The sequence below is a fragment of the Pagrus pagrus genome (assembly GCF_965226575.1).
Source record: "Pagrus pagrus genome assembly, chromosome: 21".
NCBI classification, from domain to species: domain Eukaryota; kingdom Metazoa; phylum Chordata; class Actinopteri; order Spariformes; family Sparidae; genus Pagrus; species Pagrus pagrus.
In genome coordinates, this window is record NC_140208.1 from 7,141,734 (window position 1) to 7,166,925 (window position 25,192).

Sequence of the window (25,192 nt, forward strand, 5' to 3'; positions counted from 1 at the left end):
CTCCAAGTGATGAAGAAGATCCTCGGAATTATGGCGTTCATTAAGATTTTTCCTTAAAATTTATTAGACTAGATCATTGTAAATAAAACCGTTACTCACAAAGCATCTCAGCCCCTCAGGTGAGCTCTGTTAGGAGTAGGGAGGAGGACTTTTAAGAGCCTTAAGAAATTATTAAGCACAGGAGAAAATGGTGGAATGACAAAGAGGAAGGAGAAAATTCTACCAACAGCAGAACTGAGACAGTGAGTTCATGAAACACTACGGTTTACATGGTGTAGGGATAATGTTTTTGGTCGATCTCAAGAAATACGCTCACATCTCCAACTCAACACAATAACAGTGGTTATTAAATCAGTAATTTTTCTGTCAGGTTGTTGATAAAAATAAAAATGTTTTAAAATGTGCTACTTTAGCTCTGATACAACATCCTCTCACACAACTATGATTAGGAATATCAGTTTCACGCACCATTCTTTGCCAAACATGAACAAAAATGCATCTTTATTTCTTTTACTGATCAACCAATCTCAACTTGGGTAGAAATCTGAGAGCAACCAATTGATATACTGTGAATCCAGAAGTTCATACGTTAATCCAAAATGGTTCATCAAAGAAGACAGTAAACTAATCTGATAAACTAAACTAAATTTTAACACATATACTGTCTGACCAAACTATTGACTGAATATTGAAACTTGTTCAGTGTATCTTGTTTAGATATTTATAGGCTCAAATATATGCATATGTTCCTATAGAAAATTTGCTGTCTTCACTGCAAGTTGGATTTTTTGTTTTTCTTTTGTTGCTCATTGTGAAAATAAAGGTGGGACTTTGCATCCATAGAGAGCACAAACATGTCTCTGCTGCTGCCGTGATGACTACGAACAGAGAAAGAGAGGAAGATGAGGAAAAAGAGGTGGGCGGAGGTGGCAGACAGAGAGCTGCAGACAATGACAGAGACAGATACAGGTAGACATGGGAAAAGTAATAAAACATAAAAACAAACAACAGGCTTTTTTTCTTATTCACAATGTCTTGCTTTGTTGCTGTTCTTGAGGAAATGCTCCAGCATTATTCTCCCTGTCTGTCATGTTAGTAAAACCTCACCGGGCTGGCACATGCAGACAGACAGAGGCACAGGGTAGGAGAGGTGTCTGGTGACTGAGGCCAGTTCAACTGCAGGTATTCAGACATGAAGAAGCTAGCTTGTGAAGCTTGTACAGGAAGTGCAACAAGTAGCATGCAAATAAAACTGATAAATTCAAGCATCACATGGGACTATTCAGTTAGCGGACTAATAACATTACTCCATTTATGTTACAGGTACTGAAATAAAGTACCAGCAAGTGACTGTAGGCTTGAGGTAAGTTTCTACCTTACCCTCTCCCCTTTTGCCAATGAAGAAAGTATTTCAAGGCTGCGCTTTTTAACCTTATATTTATTTTAGAGTTCATGACAGGCCATAACATTATAATGCAAGTATATTAACTGTAAACTAACTGTTTGATTTGTTTTAAAAACACATTCTCATAGGAGGTCCTAAAGTAAGCAAAAACAAAGACTCGAACACAAGGAGGCCAGTAACACATGAAGGACACCGACTCAGCACAGTCAATTCGAATATGGGTGTTTATTAAAGGCAAACAAACGGCCGTAGCCGAACTCAACAAGCCCCAATAAGAAAGATAACCCAAACAAAAGAGAAAAAAAAGAAAAAGGCAGGAGTTCTTGGCCAAAATGAACAAAAGGAGAGAGGAGACTCCAGACTAGCCTGCCACGACCGTCGTATCCTGGGCTCCTCCCAACTAAAGCTGCCTAACCAAAATAACTAATCTATAAAGAGAAAACAAGAAGGGTATGAAAACAGGACTACCAGGAACTCAAACCCAAATGAAAATAACAAAGGCGCTCTAACAGGCCGGGGAACTGAAATCAAACACAACTCAGGTACAAAGGAAAACAGCAAAAGACTGCGCAGCCAGCACTGCCTCCCTCCTCCGGCACCACACCTGTAGTGAGAGTGAGAGTGAGAATGAGAGAGTGAGAGTGAGAGTGAGAGAGAGAGAGAGAGAGAGACACGCCCTGCTGCTGCCTCCTTTTAGCCTGCTCAGGTGATTGCCAGCACCTGAGCAGGGCGGAGACAGAGGACACACAGACACACAGGTACTGCTACCTGGCCACACGTAACAAGGTGCAACACACATTTCTTTGTACAGTGCTCAGCTAAATGGGCTTATTTTTCAAGTGTGACAGACAGTCAGTGCTTTAATGAGAATGAGAATGTATTGTGGTCCTACAGTGTTTCACATTTCAACATTGGTATGGATTTTATTTTTAATTACAGCTACAGAAATCAAGCACCTATGTTGAGGTGACCAAAGTATCTTTAGCCCAAAATAATGTTAATCATATCATATTTCCCTATAAAATAGCATAAACTAATTGAAGCTAATTTTCTACATTTAACAGAGATGAACACTGGAATATGTAACTATTTGTGATACTGCACAGGGCTCATCTTCTGTTTCAAAACAGAAGGACTCATCCTTATATTTGTGGTCAACTTAAAAGTTTACTTTGCACATTTATTTATACAGAAATATGAAATGCCCCCAGCCCAATCAGTACAATTTAAAAAACAATTTAATTGGCTTGAAAGCATAGAAGTCATGATAAGGAATGGAGCTGGTTAAATGAAATGTATCTATTGTATCTGTAGAGGACACTGTAATAAGTGCACCAATAATTATTCTATTAACATCCTTAAAATTATTTTTCTATCTCTTTTTGTAATTATCATTTTGTAATATTTCAGGTCCTGAATGATGGTTCATTGACGATTGATGCTCCCTCCTGTCTGGCCAAGGCACTGTACACATAACAGGTATGATTAAAAAACATAGCTACGTTAAATCCTAGGAATCTGGTTGTCAGTATTTTTATTTTTTGAAACATTTGTCAGAGGACAGCTTCATTTTCTATTTCTGGTTCTGAATAGCTTTTTATTTGTAGATCCCTTAGTAGGGAATTTATATTGATGGCCTAAAGTGCTGATTTTCAGATCCTGCTGTGACCACCTTTGTCAGCTCCCTCCCTCACTGATGCGGTGACCTGAGCTGAACTTACATGTGATATGTTTACCATCAGACTTGACAGATGAAAAGAGTTACTTAAGGTTCCTTTTTGAATATGTGATTGTTACTGATTTTAACAATTTTCCACTTGTGAGAGCATCTCTGTTTAAGTCTCTGAGTACTTAGTTACGAGATTGCACACAATTTAGAAACATGGCAGAATGTAGGAAAACATTCATATAAGATTGAGTCACTTAAAGGGTACCCTAATATGCTGTGTTTGTGAACATTATGGTTCCTTGATCAACACACTGCTCAGCAAGTGTTCAGGAAGAAAGGAAGCTCTGCAGAAAATTAGACTTACATTAACCCCAATGGCAGAGGTATGTTTTGCTATTAGTAGAAAACAGTATAGAATTATAAAAACATATTGATCTAGTTAACATCAGAAAACATCACATCTGTGAATGTGCCCCAATGACTGTAACATTGTGATCTGATGTTGCTCACTCCTGTTCTTCTTTCAAATCAATTATTTTCTATCTGCAGTCACCTCACAATTTAAAGACAGATCAGCGACTGTAGTTGTGTTTCGAGATCTAAAATATTCGCTGATATACAATCCAGCTGAGCTTCTTACAAAATCTGAAAATCATCTTATAGCTTCTCTTTCCAATAAATGTATTAAAACCCCAACTCTAGCATCAGGTTTAAGATTTTTTGCCCATGTAGGAAGAAATTATGCTGAATCTCACTGCAGTGATACTTAAATGGCTGTGCATGATGCACCTTAGTCCTCAACTCGAGTAATTAATTATTCTGACTTTATCTTCGTTCACTGCAAAGCTTTAGAAACAGATTACAACTTAAATGTAAATGTTATCTCCATAATTAATATAACAAACATTCTCAACAAAAACGATATGTTCTCATTTTTATTGTCATGTTTTACTGAATTTATTTTAATACTGTTTTGTATTGATTTTTTTTTAACATTTGTTGATGCGGGAGAAACCGGAGCACCCGGAGTAAACCCATTTATTCTTCACGCCAAAAGGCCCTAGGACCTTGTGAGGCAACAGTGCTAACCACTGAGCCACCATGCTGCCCTGCTGAATGTCAAAGACATATGTTCAGATAACACATTAGGTCTCTGGCATTTAAAGTGTGCAGCAAGAGTGTCGCTGGGCCTGTTAGAGCAGGTCATCGGAAACAGAATCTGCTTTTCTCCCGTCCTGTTGTCTTAAACACCAACTGGTCAAATGGCACTTGCATTAGAGTGTCAAGTCCATCATTGAAGTCAAAAGGCTGGTTATTTCTGAGCTCCATGTCAGTTTTAGTGTAGGTGAGAGAATTGCATGCTTCATCTGAATGATGCATGTGGCAAGCAGCCATGAACTGATGGGCCTCACATGCATATGAGTGAGTGTCTTTTTCATTTAGTAGGTGAGCCATTGTAATGAAGGGGTGTTTTAGGGCTTGCTTTGGTGTGATTCTCTTGCCAGGATCCAGATGTAGAAATGATTTTAGGAGACTTAAAAATGCCATTGAATCTGTATACTCAACAGCGTCTCTGCTCGGATGGCATCTTTGTACAGCAAACTCCAAATCCTCATACTTGTTGAAGAAATTGGAAGACAAACGGGGGTTGACACCTGTTGTCTTCCTGAATTCCTCTAGTGATTTCAGTCTCCACCCTGGAGTGCTGGAGTCCTCTTCTTTGTTGAAATACTGCAAGCTTTTTATCCCAGCACTCAGCAAGTGGTCCTCTGGTTGACCCAGCATCTGCACCATAGTTGTCATGCAATGATATAGACAGCGAACAGGGAAGAGGTGCTGACCAAAGCACAGAAATGCCATGATACATCCGACTCCCCACATATCAATAGCTTCAGATAAAGGGAGGCCCAAAATGACCTCTGGAGCCCTGTATCCACAAGGCTGAACTGTGTTCCCAGTCTTCAACAGGTTTGCTGGAATCGCCACACCAAAGTCAATCAGCTTCACCCTGTAGGGCTGATCCTTGTGATTGACAAGCATTATGTTATCAGGTTTCAAGTCTGTGTGAATCACACTGATACCCTTCAGGGCATCAAATGCTACCAGTAGCTGGTGAATCACAGGGCGGATTTCATTAAGTCTCAGTGGTGTCCTGCTCTCTATCACAAGGTCCCATAGGCTCCTGTCCAGCATCTCAAAGACCAGAAAAGAGAGGCCGTTGAACCTGAAACTTTCCACAAATCTTACAATGTTGTTTTTCTCCGGATCAAGAGCCCTGATTGCTTCTAGCATATACACCTCCCTCTGAATGACGTGCTCTTTATTCTGTATGTGGATTTTTACTGCTACCCTTTCGTTCGTTGCTAAATTGAGACACTGGGCAACTTTGCCAAAAGCTCCTTCTCCATTGAAGTCCATTACCAGGTAACGGGTTGAGTCACTGACGAGTATGTCATCCTTCTGTACCTGATATGTCTGGCTTGGATTAATGTTGTCTGCCTCACTGTTGTATGTACTGTGAGGTCCAGTGTCCAAGTCTCCAGTGTCTTCATCAAATGAAAGATTGATGTCTGAATCAAAATAATCATCGTCCACGGACAAGAAACCATAGTTGTCATGGGCGAATCGTTGTATAGAATAATCAGAACTGTACATATCAAAGTCTGCATTGAAACCCCTGAATAGGTCAGTTAGTGACTTTTCTGTGAGCTCCATGTCAGTTTTAGTGTGGGTGAGAGAAATAATTCTGAATGGTGCTTCCTTCCTCTCAATCATCAGATCAAAAAGACTCCTGTCCAGCATCTCAAAGACCAGGCAAGAGAGGCCATTGAACCAGAAATATTCCACGAATCTTACTATGTTGTTTTTCTCTTCAAAAGCCCTGATTTCGTCAAGTATGTAGTCCTCCCTCTGAATGAATTCTTCTTCTTTCTGTGTGTGGAGCTTAACTGCTACCATTTCGGCCATTGTTAAATTGAGACACTTGGCAACTTTGCCAAAAGGTCCCTCTCCACTGAAGTCCATGACCAGATAACGGGTTGAGTCACTGACGAGTATGTCATATTTCTGTGCCTGAAATGTCCCAATTGGCTCAATATTGTCTGATTCAGTGTTGTATGCATTGTGAGATCCAGTGTCCAAGTCTCCAGTGTCTCCATCACAGATATTAATGATGTTAACTGGTTCTACATGATCTTGAGCATTGAACCTTTCAATGGCTGCATTTCTACCACTGAAATTCTCAGTAAGTGCATCTTTTTCACAGAGACCAACAGGAGATTGATCCCTCATTAGGTCCATAAGAGTCATGTCCAGCATCTCAACGACCAGGCAGGAGAGGTCGTTGAACCTGAAACTTTCCACAAATCTTACTATGTTGTTTTTATCTGGCTCAAGAGTCCTGATTGCTTCTAGCATGTCCACCTCCTGAATTAAGTCTTCTTTCTGTGTGTAGATCTTCACTGCTACTGTAAAGCAAGTTGTTAAATTGAGACACTTGGCAACTTTGCCAAAAGATCCCTCTCCAATAAAGTCCATTACCAGGTAACGGGTTGAGTTGCTGACAAGAATGTCACTCTTCTGCACCTGAAATGTCCCTCTTGGCTTAATATTGTCTGCCTCACTGTTGTATGACATTTTTGCAGTCGAATGTTGTAAAATACTTTCTAAACGCAGGGTAAGTCACCGATGTCCTCACTTTGATGGTAACTCGATTGTTACTTTCTCAACGCAGTGTAAGTCACGCGTGTCCACACTGTGATGGTAACTCGATTGTTACTTTCTCAACGCAGTGTAAGTCACGCGTGTCCTCACTGTGATGGTAACTCGATTGTTACTTTCTCAACGCAGTTAAAGTCACTTGTGTCCTTTCTGTGATCGTATCCCGAATGTAACTGACTAAATTCAGATGCAGTCTTAAGATATAGGACTCTCTTTCAGCCAGTTCCAAAATGTCTTTCATCTTAGATCAAAGCAGGCGCACGAGTCACACCGTGATGTCACCTGTGATGTCATACTGACAACTGACTGAATTCAGATGTAGCCTTTTGAATATGGAACTCTCTTTCAGCAAAAGTTCCAAAATGTCTTTCATCTTAGATCAAATCAGGCATACATGTCACACTGGGATGCCACCTGTGATGTAATACTGACAACTGACTGAATACAGGAAAAAAATGTAGTTCTTACAATGAAAAATGTAGTTCTTCGAATAAAAAATGTAATTCTTAGGATGTGGAACACTCATGTGACACTGATTATAGTAAAAGTATTGATTCAACTTCTTTACTCAAGTAAAAGTGAGAAAGGACAGGCTCTGTAATGTACGCAATGTATTAAAGTAGAAAGTATCCCTCTGAGGGAAATTTCTACCGGCCATTAACGTGCAAAGCTAACTGAACCTTTGTCATTACATGCCTTTTCTCCCCATTCCAGTTTCCCTCACTCAGAAAAATGCATGAGGTGTGCACTTAATGTTAATTTTTTTATCATCAGTTAAAGCTAGGGTTTGATCTAAGCCCAGGATAGATTTTGAAAGTATCCGACCAACAAATCCCACCCCCTGCACTCAGGTCTGTCTCCAAAGCCACTTCCCCAAAACCATAAATGCCCGGTGGGAAGAAGAGTGTATTGGTGCATCTTTTTCAACACAACATCTAACTACAAATAGCTACCTCATGTCTCATTTGCCTGTAAGTAAAGACCTAATATTATCATATTGAGCGTAAAAAACCAAGATAGCCATTGCTAGTACTGATAGCTGTCAAGCAAGCTTTGTCACTATTCAGAAATTGTTTTGAAAGTGTATTTTGATGTTGTCACTTATTGCTGTTTAGCTAGCAACAGCTTGCTATGGTCACGCTAGATATGGCAAAGCTAAAACATCAAGATCAGTTGTGGGCCTGCTACACCCCCTGACCCCCTCAATGATTCACTGACAAAGGTGAATATTGTATTAGACTCATGATAATACAATGTTTTGAATGTTAGAGCTTCCATGATGAGAGCATCGTTGACTCTGATGACGAGGACACGCCAGAGCGAAGCACATCATCACGTCAGAGAGGACGACGGGAGGGCAACCAGCATTGCCTTAGGAAGTGGAGGCAGAGGCCGTGAACGTGGGAGTGCAACAGGTCAAGGAGCAGATGTTCTCGAAAAAGACGACATATAAATAAATAATAAATATGTTCACAGTATGCTAAGGACAGTCAAGCTCTGTTCCATAAAAATATCTAATCATGTTGCTCATTTATTGCTTTACAGGCCAGAATTCGAAGTGCTGGAACTCTGCCTGACACAAATTTATTTCTCAGTCTGTATTTATTCTTTATTTTGCATGATCTCTAACTTGTTTGAATAAAGTCTTGAAAATGATAAATGCCTTTTCTTTACACCTCCAGCATAAACAACCAACCCATTACAGTTCTTACACTTTACACGATGCATTAACAACTGAATTAGGTAAGAAAATAATTTTTTGGGATACATGTAAATAAATAAAACTACAAAAACAGTATACCTTTCATCATTTAGACCATATACTGTACAATTAGTATAAACAACTATATACAGGAAGGATGTCCAGAGGTTTCTTGACTGATTATGAACACAGATCAGTGTTGGTCAGTGTTAGGCAGTTGATGTTGGTGCCTTCGCAATGCTCCACTGTTTTGGCAATAATTTTCATGTAGAAAGAATAGCACAGTTACTTATCTGACAGTCAAAAGCTTTTAAAGGACCTTGAAAATACTTTCAATTTATTACAATCATTACAACCAAAACAAACCAGCTCATAACCTGTCCAACAGAGACACAGCTACCATGGCATCCGTTTTCAGGCCTTTGACTCTGTCAGTTGTAGCCATCGTTGAAAAGCAACTCCAATGTTGACTCTTGTTTCACCTCTTGAGCTATCCAACTTCTTTCTTCTTTTTCTCTAGACAGTTAGGCTGTCCATAGAATATCTTTGGTCCGCTGAAATTGGTTGGATAACGCTATTACAGCCCTGCAGCCACAGACAATGGATTTTTTTTTTCTTTTCAAAGCATTTGATATTTTGATTGCTGTCAGGATGATAAGAGACTTTCAACAAATAATAAATGCTACTGCTGCTTCTGTCTTTGTTAAGTTCTTTTTTTTTTTCTATTACAGTCCATATAATTGTGTCTCTCGTTATCTGGACAAACTTCCCGTGTTTACTTGTTAAGTTTCACTTAACTCCTGGAAGGTTTACTGAATTACAGTATCTTTAGGATCAATGCCAAACCAATACAATTTTGCTTTTAATACATAGGCAAAGTATAATGATGTTACAGTAATAATACACTAACTCTGTGGTAATGATAAAAACTCTGCATTCACATGGTGCCTTGATACAAAAGAGACCAGGACTCTGGAAAATAGTAAGATGCCTCGACTTAAGGAAGTATTTCACCACTGGAAAGATGGCCCATGCATAAAACTGTGTTGTCTATGCACCTAGCAATGGGCTAAGACTCCTTGCTAGATGTTTTTAGGCTAAGTTATGAGTTCTCTGAGAATATTCTCTGATTGTTTGTGAATACGGGCCTAGACTGATGGAAGCAAGCCCAAAATAAGCAATCTGTCCACATCTGCGACCTGTTTAGACCATTTCTTCCGATCAGCATACAGATTCAGCTGCAGTACCATCTCTTCTGCTCTGGATGCAGTTAAGCCCACTCAAATGCCATGCAAGCAATGCAAAAAAATTCATACATAAATTGATCAAGTGACGTCTCCTTTCACATATTAGATAAGGTCTACTGTTTTCGGCTTTTATTCATTTTTATTTGATTTTTTTTTAGAGCCAGGTGGCTTCTTTTGAGCTTGTATGCATACGTCTGGTTGCTTGTTTTTCTCGCGGGATCTGGCAATACTGTGAACGCAACTCTCACGAGACGGTGCGAGACTCAAGATGGCGGCCCCCTGCTACGAGACTACAACCTAAACAAACTTCTCTCCTCGGACATAAAACCTCGTTGTTTCGTTTCTGTTTTTCTTCATCTGCTGTTTCCTCCCCTTTTTTAAGAAACTGGACTACGACACCAAACGACCTGACAAACCTGAATCTGCATCATGAACAAGGACGATACAGTCGCTGCGAAAACGGATAAAGCCAGCTCCACTCCAAGCAACAAATTACTCCGACCGTGTTCACCTTCCAGCTCAGGTGCAACACCATCCACCTCTGCTACACCTACAAAAACACTATTGAGTAAATCATGACACATAAATATATAGACGTATAGGTTATAGAGGTTTAACAATGTATATCATTAATGTAGTTTAAAGCCTGTCTGCCAGCGGCTTTTATCAGCCGTGCAGACTTGACGTGATGACAGTGAACACGTCACAGTACGTCCAGGTCCAGGTCCAACCTGCCTGAACCTAATGGATTATTTATCACTGCAACAAGCAGGAACCAGTCACTGTCAGTGTAAGGCAAGTTGCTTTCAAAGTGCAATATATTACATGTTACTAGTTACCTTCATTTTAAAGTGATATATACATTACAATATTACTGTCTGCGTAGAGTAATATATTACTTATTGAACTACTTTTCAGATACTTTAAACAAATTGCCCAAATAACCTATATAGAACAATTCAATAGCCTAGATCTTTTTAAAGTGACTACTTTCATAAGTCATTCCAGAGTGTTGTTAACTTGGACATTGTTACTTTGGATAGAAATTTTGGGGGAAAAATGTCAATAGTACCTCACTGCTCACTGCCATCAATATAATTAAACATGTTATTGTGTGGATCTACCATTTTTGAGGAGAACTCAATTTTTTACATTACTGATTAGTTTATGTTAATTTTCAATGTTTGATAATTTCCTAGAAAATGGTCTGCCAACATTTGTGTGTGTGTGTTTCAGTGTTCCCTGCAGGTGTCCAGCAGCTGCACCAGAAGGACCCAGAGTCCCCACATATAAAAGAGGAGCAGGAGGAACACTGGACCTGTCAGGATGGAGATGCTGCTATCACCAGGTTCCCATTCACTGTTGTCACTGTGAAGATTGAAGATGATGAAGTGAAACCTCAGACCTCACAGTTTCATCAAAGCCAAACTGAGGAAAAGCTTCCAGTCAGCAGCTCAACAACACAGATAAAAACAGTAACTGACAGAGAGGACTGTGGAGGATCTGAACCTGCCAGGAACCGAGATCCAGGTACTCATTCACAACCAAATACTGACGAATGATGATTGGCAAGACCCTTCATCAGATTCTGCAGTTCTGAGGAATAAAATATATCCTGTATATTAATAATATTCTTTATATTTGGGATTTATGCACACCATTCTGCTTTATAGTGTAGAGAACAGCTGCAATGTTTGTGTTCATGTAATCCTTCATATCTAATTGATATTCATATATGTTCTTTATGGTACAGAACCACACGCATGGAAACTGTGAATTTGATGATGCACAGTGAAAGTCATTACATATTGTGCATTTAATCATAGCCGTATAGAATTAGGAATAAAAAAGATGTATGAGATTTGTAACTGTTGTCATCAGATCAGACTGCATTTCTGTCAGTCATTCCAGAGTGCTGTTAAAAATGATGCAGTTTATTTAATTTGGAAGAGTTGTTGAGAATAAAGGGTGCATGTTGGAAAATTGGAGGTAGAAAATATCTTAAAAATATCTTAACTACCTCACTGGCCACTATAATTACACATGTTCTTGTTTTGAATCCTAACATTTCTTGGGTGAACTTCATCTTTCACTTTCACATTATTGATTAATTTGGATTCGTTTTCAGTTTTTTATAATTAATTTCCTAAAAAATGGCTGCTTACGTTTCTCTGTGTGTTTCAATGTTCCCTGCAGGTGTCCACCAGCTGTTGGTGATCAAAGAAGAGGTTTCCCCTGAGTGGAGCCCCAGCCTGGAGCAGGAGGAACCTGAACCACTTCACAGGAAAGAGGAACAGGAGGAACACTGCAACGACTCTGGGCTGGAGGAGGCTGACGATACCAGCTTTCCATTCACTGTTGTTATTGTGAAGAGTGAAGAAGATGAAGTGGAGCCTCAGACTTCACAGCTTCATCAAAGTCAAACTGAGGACAACAGAGAAACAGAGCCTCCAACGAGCAGCTCAGCAACACAGACCAAAATGGAAACTGATAGAGAGGACTGTGGAGGATCTGAGCCTGCCAGGAACCGAGATCCAGATAATCATCCACAACTAAATACTGATGAAAAGGCTTCAGACTGTTCTGACACGGATGTCAGTTCTGATGATTGGCAAGAACCTTTGTCAGATTCAGAATATAGAGTTGAGGAAGGAGAAAGACCATTTGGTTGTGATATTTGTGGGAAAAGATATAATCAGCTACATCATCTTAAGACACACATGAGAGTCCACACAGGTGAGAAACCATTTGCTTGTGATATTTGTGGTAATAGATTTACACAACAGGGGAATCTGAAGACACACATGAGAGTTCACACAGGAGAGAAACCATTTCTCTGTGGTGATTGTGGAAAGAGATTTTCAGAAAAGGGCCATCTGAAGACACACATGAGAGTTCACACAGGGGAAAAACCATTTTGCTGCGGTGATTGTGGAAAAAGATTTTCAGAACAGGGAAATCTAAACACACACATGAGAGTCCACACAAGAGAAAAACCGTTTGGCTGTGGTGATTGTGGAAAAAGATTTTCAGAAAAGGGCCATCTAAAGAAACACATTAGAGTCCACACAGGAGAGAAACCATTTGGTTGTGGTGTTTGTGGCAAAAGATTTACTGAACAGGGTGATCTGAAGAAACACACGAGAGTCCACACAGGTGAAAAACCATTTGGCTGTGATGTTTGTGGTAAAAGGTTTACACAACCAGGAATTTTGAAGACACACATGAAAGTCCACACAGGAGAGAAACCCTTTGGTTGTGACGTTTGTGGGAAAAGATTTACACATCAGGGAGATCTCAAGACACACATGAGAATCCACACAGGAGATAAACCATTTGATTGTGATGTTTGTGGGAAAAAATTTAACCGGCAGACACATCTCAATGCGCACAAGAGAGTCCACACGGGTGAAAAACCATTTGGTTGCGAAGTTTGTGGGAAAAGATTTATACAAGAGGAAAGTCTCAAGAAACACTTGAGAGTCCACACAGTGGAGAAATCATTTGGTTGTGATGTTTGTGGGAAAAGATTCCAACGGCAGTCACATCTTACTACACATGAGAGAGTCCACACAGGTGAAAAACCATTTGGTTGTGATGTTTGTGGTAAGAGATTTACACAACAGGGAAGTCTGAAGATACATATGAAAGTCCACTCTGGAGTCGCAGGGGTTGTTGATCAAACATTTCATTGAATGGTATTGTTTTATTGCAGTTTGTTTTATTTGTCTATTCTATAGTTGTTTTTTTTAAACATACCTTTACATACCAAAACTACCTTTCTTGTTTGTTTTTCGGTTTACTTTCTTTATACTTCTTTCTCAGCCAAGTTTTAAGATTCCAGCCTCCACTCAGAAGGTCTCTTCAGAGTCCTAGAAATCATGAATCATGAATAGACCATGAGAACTAGTTATCAGACTCAATACGGCAGCTATTCATTCATCCATTTTTTTTTTCTGGGGGCATATTTTCATTGCCATTCCTCGTTGGGTTGTCCACACATGTGCATTAAGGCCAAGTGCCTAAAATGTTATGAGACTGCGGATAACATAAAACAGAGTGTGATCATTTGCAATCATGCAGTCATCGTTTACTGACAACGGTTTTATGAAGTGTAGTAATATCCTTTATGTAATAATGTTTCTCAAACATCCTCCATCCTTGCTTGTGAACGTGTGAACGTCTTTTGAAGATGTCCCTTTCACACCCAATCATGATACATCTTTCAATTTTTATCCAATTTAATTTTGCATAGTTGTTAAAAATACACCTCCACCACAGGGCCTGTTAAGTTTCTTTTTATCATCTCTTCCAGTATTTCTGTGTCTTCTAATATAAATTGGGTCCAGTGTAAATACTGTCTGTAGTATTTCAGACACGTTTGTGAATATTGTTCCAGAAATATCTCAAGTGTGTGCACTCTCAAAACATATGAGATCCCCATTATCTGAATTAAATCTTAGGCAGCAAGAAGAAACACAGGGTTGATCTTCTGTAGCCTTTGTGGGGTGTAATACACACAGTATTATATATTTAATATATATATATATTTAATTGCATAAATCTGTGTTGAGCAGAGTATTTTGTGATTTTTGTTTTAATGTTTGACAATCTCTCAGCATATATTTATATCAAACATCTTTTTTCCATTTATGTTAATACAAAGCAAAGTTGTTTTTCATATCACTGTTCTAAGCATTGTATACCGTTGGTACAGTATGTGGTCGTTCTATTCTCTGCTTTCCTGCCAACATTGAAACATATGGCACACAAGAAGGTTTTTTTGTTAGCTTGTGCAAATTCTTTAATGAGCCTGTGAATGGAATTGACCTTTAGGAGAAATGGTTAACCATTTGTTGTGCAGGTTGGAAATGTGTTTTCTCTTTGAAGCCAGGACCTTAAAGGATAACTACCGTTTTTTACAACCTGGACCTTATTTCTAGCATAAAAAAGGATCATTTACTCACCCAGATAACTTTGGTGTCATTTGGCGTCGTTCGGACGAAATTAGATCCAGTGGAGCGCCGGTATATCCATATAATGCGAGTGATCCGGGCACCGAAGCACAGCCTCTATGAGCATTATCTGCCATGAAACTAGTTCATTTCACCAATATTTTGTTACGATATTCTAGCGCTATTCCCCTCTGAGTCTGGGCTTGTCTGTTGTCATCATTCGGGGTCTGTAGGCTGACCTACTACCTCTGACCTGGAAGATGTCGTCTCTGAGCTGCGCGCGCACCCGCGACAGCCGGCTTGTTTACCTGTAGCTGCTGCTGCTAGTTTGACACTGGATGTTGATAACAGATGAGCCCGGACTCAGAGGGGAATAGCACTAGCGTATCATGACAAAATATTGGTGGAATGAACTAGTTTCGTGGCAGATAGTGCGTTATATAGAGGCTGTGTTTCAGTGCCCCGTCACTTGCATTATATGGATATACCGGCGCTACTCTGGATCTATTTTCGTCCAAACGACTTCAAATGACACCAAAGTTATCTGGGTGAGTAAATGATAATATTTTATGCTAGAAATAAGGTCCAGGTTGTAAAAAACGGTAGTTATCCTTTCAAGCCCGCAGTTGCACTGCAGGAGGATGTATTTTAAAAGTATTTAAGTTCACCTCTCTTGTAGTTAAGGGGCCTTGTTATGTTTATCTTCACTCTACTATCTTTACATGTTTTTTTCCCAGCCCATGAATGATTTAAACTGTTACCAATGAACCTGTTTATCTGAAGAATGTTCCAAGCGTGTGTGCATACATTTACAAAAATCAATGAAGTTGATGGGGTGAATCAATAAATATATTGTCTTTGTACTTTTTTTTCTCCCCAATGTAGTGTATATCAAAATGACAAACAGAAATCACAGATAAACTATGTAGCACTGTAATAGGCTACCCTGTAGAACATGTAATTACAGGGTTGCCAAGTCCTCTTATCATAAGTCACTGACAAATATTGGTTGTCACGGGTTGCAGTTTATTGGGCTAGTTTCTCAAGTCCAGTTGCTTCTCTGGGTTTACTCCCATGTCTCCTGCCTAACAGAGCAAAAATGCCTCTTTAGTTGCAGTCTAATCATCAAGTGAACTCTCCCTCTCACATATAGGTACGTTTAATTTTTTTTTTTTTTTAATTATTTCCTTTTTTTTAGATCCAGGTCACTTCTTTTGAGCTTGTTTCAATGGATCCGGTTCCTTGTTTTTCTCGCGAGATGTGGCAACAGTGCGCCACCGTAAAACGCAATTCTCGCGAGACACTGCGAGATCGAAGATGGCGGCCCCCTACAACTATTAAACAAACTTCTCTCCTCGGACGTAAAACCTTTTTGTTCCTGTCATATTTGTCTTCACCTGCTGTTTCCAGTTTTCATTCCAAACCCGGACCACGTACTAAACGACCTGGACCCGCAGGAACGACGAGTGTTTTCACAGAATCTGCGTCATGAACGAGGACGTGAAAACAGCCAAAGCCAGCTCCACTCCGAGCAACAAAAGACTCCGACAGAGTTCCCCCTCCAGCTCAGGTACACCACCATGCACATCTCCTACACCACCGTGTTGTACAGAAGTTAGCGACATACGCTGCCTCCAGCTGGCTTTTCTACATCTATTTATGAATAAACGTGGGAGCGGAAATGAAACTCGTGTGCGCCCGTTTCCAGAAATGCTTTTAAGATTTCTGAAACTGAATCAGACGCATGTACAGCTGTGTAAATCTGACACAAAAAAGACGTCTGTGCCTGTTTCTGTTCTCGTAGGTTATGCACGAAGTATTTAGTGGTGAATCTACACAGAGTTTTGTGCATCTGGCCTCAGGTGTACTCCTGGTGGCCTTCAGTGGATAACAGCTGTAACGGAAAGTAAGAGGTTGATATCTATTTTGACACACGGCACTCACAGTGTGACATTTAATGACTGCAGTGTGTTTTTAACACCTGCACAAGAAAATAAGTGTTATTCTGCGTTAAAATGGACTGAAACAACTCTAGAGAGCAGAAGTCACCCCACTTCCGGTGGACCCCATGGGACCTTATTTCAGAAAAAATATGTGTGATCCATGGCACAATTTAAGTGGGATCAATAAATTATTTGTAATCAAGGATATTCAGAGATACACTTTATTTCCCTCTTCCCTTGAGTAAAACACCAAACTGATTGGTTAAAAGTGCTGCCGACTGTGCAGAAAATAAACTGAATCAACAGGTGAGCAGTACAAGAGAAGACGCTCACTAACTGTAGTGTTGCTGTGTTAGTTTACTGCTAATGCAAACCAAACCTGTCGCTCAGCTGCAGCTTCACATTTAAAACATTGAACTTGTGAAACACTCACTGACTTTGAAGTAAACTAGTCACATGCAGTGCAATGTGTTCAGTGAGTTTAGCACTTACTGCTATCATTCATCAATGAATCATCTACAAAACAAAACAATGGTCATTTTGGGCATTTGATGACATTTTAAATATATCAGGGTGTAGTTTTATACAGTATGTGGGAGTAATGGAGCAAGAAGGAGCTGTTAGATGGAGGGCTGCAACTCATTTTGAGTAGTGTATAATAATTTTGACCAAAACTTTGATGCAGCCTGTGGAAAAAAATACTTTCAAGCTTCATTGCTCACTGCTTGTCATTGCTGGTGTGCACCATCACAACAGTTACACATGTTCTTGTCTTGTAACCTAACATTTAAACCTGAGGTGATAGTTTTTATTGATTTCCTAAAAAACAGCTGCCAACATTTCTCTGTCTGTTGTGGTGTTCCCTGCAGGTGTCCAGGAGCTGTTGGTGATTAAAGAAGAGGTTTCCCCTGAGTGTAGCCCCAGCCTGGACCAGAAGGACCCAGAGCCCCTACACATAAAGGAGGAACAGGAGGAACTCGGGGTCAGTCAGGAGGGAGGGCAACTTGGACTGGAGGGGGCTGATATCACCAGCTTCCCATTCACTGTTGTCACTGTGAAGAGTGAAGATGATGAAGACGAACCTCAGCCTTCACTGCTTCATCAAAGCCTAACTGAGGACAACAGAGAGGCAGAGCCTCCAGCCAGCAGCTCAGCAACACAGATAAAAACAGAAACTGATGGAGAGGACTGTGGAGGATCTGAACCTGCCAGGAACGGAGATCCAGATAGTCATCCACAACAGAATACTAATGAAAAGGCTGTAGACTGTTCTGAGACTGATGTCAGTTCTGAAGATTGGCAAGAACCTTTGTCAGATTCTGGATCTGAAACTGAAGAGACAGACATTGGTTGGGAGGAGACCAGGGCACCTGAGTCAGGAGTAGATGCCCTGAAATATAATGAAGCCCCTGCAAGTGAAATGGGATGTAACACTGGAAAAAAATCCTTTAGCTGCTTTGAGTCAAGTAAAGGATTTTACTACAAGGGGTCTCTTCAGAGACACGTGAGTCATTTAGAAAAAAGGTCTTCCAGCTGTTTGGAGGACGATAAATGTTGTGGAGTGACTAGAAAGGATGATTCATTGACTAAAGTCAACGCAGGATTAAAACCACATGGTTGTGATGTTTGTGGAAAAAGATTTACCTTTCTGGGAAATTTTCAGAACCACATGAGAGTCCACACAGGAGAGAAGCCATTTGGCTGCGATGATTGTGGGAAAAGATTCTCCCAGCAGACAAATCTTAAGGCGCACATGAGAGTCCACACAGGAGATAAACCATTTGGTTGTGATCTTTGTGGTATAAGATTTACGTTTAAGACAAATCTTGAGAAACACATGAGAGTACACACAGGAGAAAAACCGTTTGGCTGTGCTGATTGTGGGAAAAGATTTAGACAGAAGACAATTCTTAAGACACACATGAGAGTCCACACGGGAGAGAGACCATTTGGTTGTGAAGTTTGCGGTAAAAGATTCACACAACGGGGAAATTTGAAGAAACACATGAAACTTCACTGAGGATAGAAACTTTATAGTTGCAGTGTTTTTGTTTTCTTGGGGGGTTGGCTAAAAAATGATTGGTAAGAGCCACAGAAATGTATGCAATATTGCATCATTTTGGTTTGACACTGACTATCTCTTGTGTAAATTATGAAATATGTAAAAGAAACCCTGTCTTGGTTGTTCTTTGTCTATTTTTGTCTTTGTCACTAACTTGTTTCTAATTTATGTTTTTCCTCATCCAAGTTGTTTGATTACTAAAAGTACTAAGTCTAAGAAAGCTGGATTAATGTTTTATTCTTTAAGACTCCACTCATAAAGAATAATGATGAATTTACTTAACCATCTGTCTGGCAAATATACAGAATGTTTTCAGCCATCTGGTCTTACTCAGTGTGTACCATTGCAGGAATAAACAATCCCTTTTTGAATGTGCCAGGTAAGTTAACAAGTGAAACAAAGTAAGTGGTATCTGTACTTTTATTTGCACCACCGACGGAGAATGTTCACAGAATGGGAAGAAACCCAGATGAAACTGAGCCAGATGAATGACAGCGTGACCTGCAGACTCACTTCACTGTGGACGAGTGCCAGGAGGATGTCCTCGTTTTTTGGAGGGATCACCGTTGCACATACTCTCTCCTCTCCATGCTGGCCTGAGTGCTTCTGTACATTCCAGCAACAAGCACATCCAGTGAGCGCCTTCACTTCTGATGGTTGTGTACTCGCACAGTGCAGCCAGACAGTATGCTAAAACACTGAGTAGTCCATCACATAAGGCTACTATTTTGTAACGGTTCACCGTTACGATGTGACAAAATGCTTTGTTCATGTGTGAGAGAGGAAAAAAAGGCAGAATTCAATTTGAAAGTTTGAACTCGTTGAAATGTTCAGACCTCTTTCGCTCCTTTAATCAACAATAAATACCAAAGTTTGGAACAATTACTTTATTCTTTTAATTTTTCATTTAATTTGTTCAGCCTAGATCCTCCCTCTTCTGAGAGACGACTCTGTTTTGGTCTCTTCTGCTCCCAGCGGCAGAATCAGCACCATGGACAGCGGCTGCTCTCAGTCTGGTCCTCTGTCTCATTCATCAGTCTAGCTCTCATATGGTGCATCGTGTGTTTTTGCAGGTCAGGCTGGGTACGGGTTGTTGATTGGCGCACATTTTAGTGGGTTGGGTCTCATAACAGATTGGCTGGGTGCCGGTAATCAAAAACATGACCTGCGGATCTCTAGTGCCCAGTGATTATTACCAAAATGTAACAGTGACTTCATTTTAACCATACCATTGATCACTAATGAGAAGTAACTCTTCTTTATATTGTATTGTCAATAAGAATTACATTTACAGCATTTTCTTAATTTCAAGGGCATATTATTGGTATACATACTGTATACGTATTGGTAGACAAATTAGGCCTTTGTATCTTTTCAACAGTTTTATACTACATGGCTCATGATGCAATTTTAAGTTCAAATCAAAATGTGGCAATAATAGTCAGTAGGCTCCAGTTAATCAGGTAAGCGGTGTTCTGGCACCAAACTGAACAGCCACTGCAGTTCTGCTCCTCTGCTCAGATGTGGTTTCAATGCAACAAGAAACTCAACCGAAAATTAAATTAAATTAATGAAATAATTAAAATTATCCATCCACACTTATATCCTGTTGAATGCTAGTTCAGTTTTCCTCTATGTGCTTTGGCTTAAGTTGTTTTAACTCTCAAAATGCATCGTTGGTTTCCACGGACCTGTTGCATGTTTCTCTCGCGATATCTGGCAACACTGTTGCACTGTGAACGCAACTCTCACGAGACGGTGCGAGACCCAAGATGGCGGCCCACTGCTCGCAGACTACCACCTAAACAAACTTCTCTCCTCAGACGTTTTTTTTTTCCTTCTGATTTTCTTTATCTGATGTTTCCCTTTTTAAAAAACGGACTACAACACCAAACGACCTGTACCGTCAGGAACAATAGATCGACGAGTGTTTTCACAGAATCTGCATCATGAAGAAGGACGATACAGTCGGCGCGAAAACGGATAAAGCTAGCTCCACTCCAAGCAACAAAATACTCCGACAGAGTTCACCCTCCAGCCCAGGTACACCACCAACCACACCTCCAGCACCACCGTGTTGTACAGAAGTTAGCGACATGCCTCCTCGGATCTCGGCTGATTAGCTGCGCTTGCTGTAAATGATATTAATGTTGGCTGCAGACGTTAGCTTCAGGTGAAAATGGCTAACATGATTAGTAATAGTTGTGAGGCAGAAGTCTCGTCCAGTTCGCGCTTCCCAGCAAGTTCTTAAAATCCAATGTGCCTCAAGATGTCCGTTTTAAGAAAATACTAGGTGAGTCTTTTTTTTCACTCGCGGATGATCTCTGCCTCCCTCCGACATACCTCGTTAGCCTAATGTCTGCCCACAATTCAAAGCATGGGAGCAATGTTGCGACGTAACTTTATTGTCCAGCTGAGGCCGGACAATCAACAATCAAAACAAGCTGCAGACTCTCGATTATGCTCTGTCTCTGTATCGATGCAGAACCATTTAATGGATTATTTATCACTAGAACACATAGGAACTCTCATAGTCACCGTAGATGCAGAAAAAGCCTTCAGTGCCGTAAATGCTGCACAACGTTGCAAAAAATTTGGCTTTGTGGAATCATTTATTAACTCTTTACACCTCAGCAGATTGAGCCCCCAGCTTTAAATAAGCACACCAGCAGCCAGATATATCCATCTATATATATATGTACAGGGCCATGTGTACGCTCAAAACCCATGCCCATGCCATTTCCCGCACTTAAGTTAGTATTTATAAACACAGAAAGTGTGTACCTCACACACATTTCCGACCAGTGTACACTGAAGACGATTCAGGTTCACTGATTGTGTCATCAGAGGCATCTTTATAAACTGAATTTTAAATTATTTATGAGCGATGAGTTTTATCACTTTTATTAACATCTGACAGAATGAATGGGAGCTCTAAGATATTCCCAAAGTCTTGTCTTTGAAGCCCCCCCTCCAGTCAGTGTTTCTTCCTGTCTAATGGTCAGTAATCTCTCTCAAACAGAATGGAGGCATGAACAGCCTTTCTGGTGATCCTCAGCTAAAATCTACATGAAATTTACGGCCACTGAAGGAGTTACCATCACCCTTGCAACATCTGATTACGACCGGGATAAGACAGCTAAGAAAGATTTACCAAAGTGTGAAGCTTGACAGACAAACATGTACAGTCAAGATAATAATATATTTTGATTCCTTCATTCTCATCTAACTATTATGAATTATCTTACTCCTTCAGATGCAACGTTAAATATATGAAAGCCACCAGTTCAGTTTCCCAAATCTTGAAATATTCCACATTTTTCAAACATCTTTTGCATCATTAAAAATTAGTCAATGTAGCATCAGCTTTTCAAGAACCAGTGCTCACAACCACATGTTCTTCAGAAATTGCCTTCTCTAGTTACTTAAGTTTTTCTCCAGAATCCTAACATTTCCCAAGGGAAGTCCATCTTTTATGTTACCAATGTGATAGGTTTCTGAGAAAATGGCCACCAAATTGTCTTTGTGTGTGTTCCAATGTTCCCTGCAGGTGTCCAGCAGCTGTTGGTGATTAAAGAAGAGGTTCCCCATGACTGGAGCCCCAGCCTGGACCAGAAGGACCCAGAGCCCCTACACATAAAACAGGAACAGGAGGAACTCTGGGCCAGTCAGGATGGAGAGCAGCTTCGTGGGGTTGAGGAGGCTGATATCACCAGGTTCTCATTCACTGCTGTCACTGTGAAGAGTGAAGATGATGAAGACAAACCTCAGTCTTCACAGCTTCATCAAAGCCAAGCTGAGGAAAACAAAGAGACAGAGCCTCCAACCAGCAGCTCAGCAACACAGATAAAAACAGAAACTGATGGAGAGGACTGCGGAGGATCTGAACCTGCCAGGAACCGAGATCCAGATAGTCATCCACCACTAAATACTGATGAAAAGGATTCAGACTGTTCTGAGACTGATGTCAGTTCTGGTGATTGGCAAGAGCCTTTATCTGATTCTGGACCTGAAACTGAAGACAGTGACAGTGGTTGGGAGGAGACCAGGGTACCTGAGTCTGGTGTAAATGCTCTGGAGGCCCCTGTAAGTGATGTGGTTTGTAACAGTGCAAAAAAATCCTGTGGCTGCTTTGAGTGTGATAAAGGATTTCACTGTAAGGCGTCTCTTGAGGAACATGCAATGTGTAATTTGGGCAACAGATCCTCCACTTTGGTGAATATGAAATGTAGAGTAAATCAAAAGATAGATTCCAAGATGAGTGTCAACACTGGAGAAAAAACATTTGTTTGTGATGTTTGTGGTAAACGATTTACACATAAGGGTAGTCTCACGGTACACATGCGAGTCCACACGGGAGAGAAACCATTTGGTTGTGATGTTTGTGAGAAAAAATTCTCAAGACAGTGTCTTCTCAATGCACACAAGCGAGTCCACACAGGAGAGAAGCCGTTTGGTTGTGAGATTTGTGGGAAAAATTTTACCCAACTGTCACATCTTCACAGACACATCAGAGTCCACGCAGGAGAAAAACCATTTAGTTGTGATGTTTGTGGGAAAAAATTTAACGATCGGGGAAATCTGCAGCAACACAGGAGGGTCCACATAGAAGAGAAACCATTTGATTGTGATGTTTGTGGGAAAAAATTCTCAGAACAGTCTGATCTCAAAACACACAAGCGAGTCCACACGGGAGAGAAGGCATTTACCTGTGAGCCTTGTGGGAAAAGTTTTTCCAAGCTGTCACATTTTAACAGACACACGAGAATCCACACAGGAGAAAAACCATTTGGTTGTGATGTTTGTGGGAAAAAATTTAACGATCGGGGAAATCTTCAGCAACACATGAGAGTCCACACAGAAGAGAAACCATTTGGTTGTGATGTTTGTGGGAAACAATTCAAAAGACAGGGCACTCTCCATACACACAAGAGAACCCACATGGGAGAGAAACCATTTGGTTGTGATGTTTGTGGGAAAAAATTCTCAGAACGGTATGATCTCAAAAGGCACAAGCGAGTCCACACAGAAGAGAAGCCATTTGGTTGCGAGCCTTGTGGGAAAAGATTTTTCAAGCTGTCACACTTTAACAGACACATGAGAGTCCACACGGGAGAAAAACCATTTGGTTGTGATGTTTGTGGGAAAAAGTTTAACGATCGTGGAAATTTACAGCAACACAGGAGAGTCCACACAGAAGAGAAACCATTTGGTTGTGATGTTTGTGGGAAAAGATTCAAAAGACAGGGCTCACTCCATACACACAAGAGAACCCACACAGGAAATAGACCATTTGGTTGTGATGTTTGTGGGAAAAAATTCTCAGAACGGTCTGATCTCAAAAAACACCAGCGAGTCCACACAGGAGAGAAGCCATTTGGCTGTGAGCCTTGTGGGAAAAAATATTCCCAGCTGTCACATTATCACAGACACATGAGAATCCACACGGGAGAAAAACCATTTGGTTGTGATGTTTGTGGGAAAAAGTTTAACGATCGGGGAAAACTACAGAAACACAGGAGCGTCCACACAAGAGAAAAGCCATTTGGTTGTGATGTTTGTGGGGGGAAATTTAGTCAGCCAGCAAATCTTAACAGACACATGAGAGACCACACGGAAGAGAAACCATTTGTTTGTGACGTTTGTGGTAAAAGATTTATACGACAAGGAAATTTAAAGACACACATGAGAGCCCACACAGGATAACAACTTTTCAGATTGTTAGTCAGAACGACAGCAGTATACTAAGTCTGTTATTAAATCACTGTATCTTGTTTATGTCTTTCCTTTGTGTTAACCATAAAATATGTAAAAGAAACTCTACCTTGGTTGCTTACCGAAGATTTGTGTGTATTTACCACATTTCCAATAAATGCGTGTCCTCATTTAGGATGTAGGGATTTCTAAATCATGTTTAAGTCAAAAGCAGTTAGACTTACTTCCTTTTTCTTAAGGGTTCCACTCATGAAAGTTAAATTTTCTGGACATGTGGGGAAACATGCATATGCAGTCTTTTCATCAGATTTATAACACCCCATGCATGTCTCTTCCTACGTGTCTTTCCTTATACATCTCAATCATTCTGACATTTTACACACATGCACGACAGGTCTGCCCATCTCCACAATTTACTAAAAATGGTTCTAAACGCCCTCAATTACCCGGTTTGCATATAAAGGGCCAGAATTTAGTGTTGAGAAGAAAATTCATAAGCAAAGAAGCAGCTGAAGAACAGTGGGCGTCATTTAACGGACAGTGAACTTGAAGTAAGGATTGATCAAACTGAAGGATGGAAAAGAGTATTTTTCGGAGGCTTAGGTTCTGGCTTTAGCAACAAAATGAAGAAAGTGAAATAGCAGAAAGTGACAGATGTGGAGAATGCTGCAAATTCAGAGGCACAGACTTTGGAAGGGTTAAAAAAAAGTGGTCTGATTTCTAGTGAGAGGCCAAGAGGCGCATCTCCACATTATTCGTGTGTATGCATGGTTT

General features: G+C 40.4%; 3 protein-coding genes and 1 long non-coding RNA gene across 5 annotated transcripts; all 4 read left to right on the forward strand.

Moving 5' to 3' along the window:
• The first annotated feature begins 53 nt into the window (after nt 1-53).
• LOC311250482 lies at nt 54-8,436 on the forward strand. 2 transcript variants are annotated; one of them, XR_014621291.1, is made up of 7 exons: nt 54-242; nt 824-969; nt 1,097-1,182; nt 1,324-1,363; nt 1,534-2,884; nt 8,064-8,209; nt 8,340-8,436. It is a non-coding gene; the product is annotated as an uncharacterized lncRNA (long non-coding RNA). The 2 variants fall into 2 exon arrangements; XR_014621290.1 differs by having other exon boundaries at nt 8,064-8,436.
• A 1,584-nt stretch (nt 8,437-10,020) lies between these two features.
• Nucleotides 10,021-15,107, forward strand: LOC311250479 (uncharacterized protein). The gene is made up of 3 exons (XM_084342180.1): nt 10,021-10,266; nt 10,980-11,273; nt 11,940-15,107. Exons 1-3 carry the CDS (start codon nt 10,173-10,175, stop codon nt 13,436-13,438), a joined length of 1,887 nt encoding a protein of 628 aa, XP_084198306.1. The 5' UTR covers nt 10,021-10,172; the 3' UTR covers nt 13,439-15,107.
• A 902-nt stretch (nt 15,108-16,009) lies between these two features.
• Nucleotides 16,010-19,573, forward strand: LOC311250438 (uncharacterized protein). Its single transcript, XM_084342136.1, has 2 exons — nt 16,010-16,268; nt 17,511-19,573. Exons 1-2 carry the CDS (start codon nt 16,187-16,189, stop codon nt 18,659-18,661), a joined length of 1,233 nt encoding a protein of 410 aa, XP_084198262.1. The 5' UTR covers nt 16,010-16,186; the 3' UTR covers nt 18,662-19,573.
• An 897-nt stretch (nt 19,574-20,470) lies between these two features.
• On the forward strand, nt 20,471-24,592 carry LOC311250335 (uncharacterized protein). The gene is made up of 2 exons (XM_084341979.1): nt 20,471-20,746; nt 22,254-24,592. Exons 1-2 carry the CDS (start codon nt 20,653-20,655, stop codon nt 24,407-24,409), a joined length of 2,250 nt encoding a protein of 749 aa, XP_084198105.1. The 5' UTR covers nt 20,471-20,652; the 3' UTR covers nt 24,410-24,592.
• The last annotated feature ends 600 nt before the right edge of the window (nt 24,593-25,192 follow it).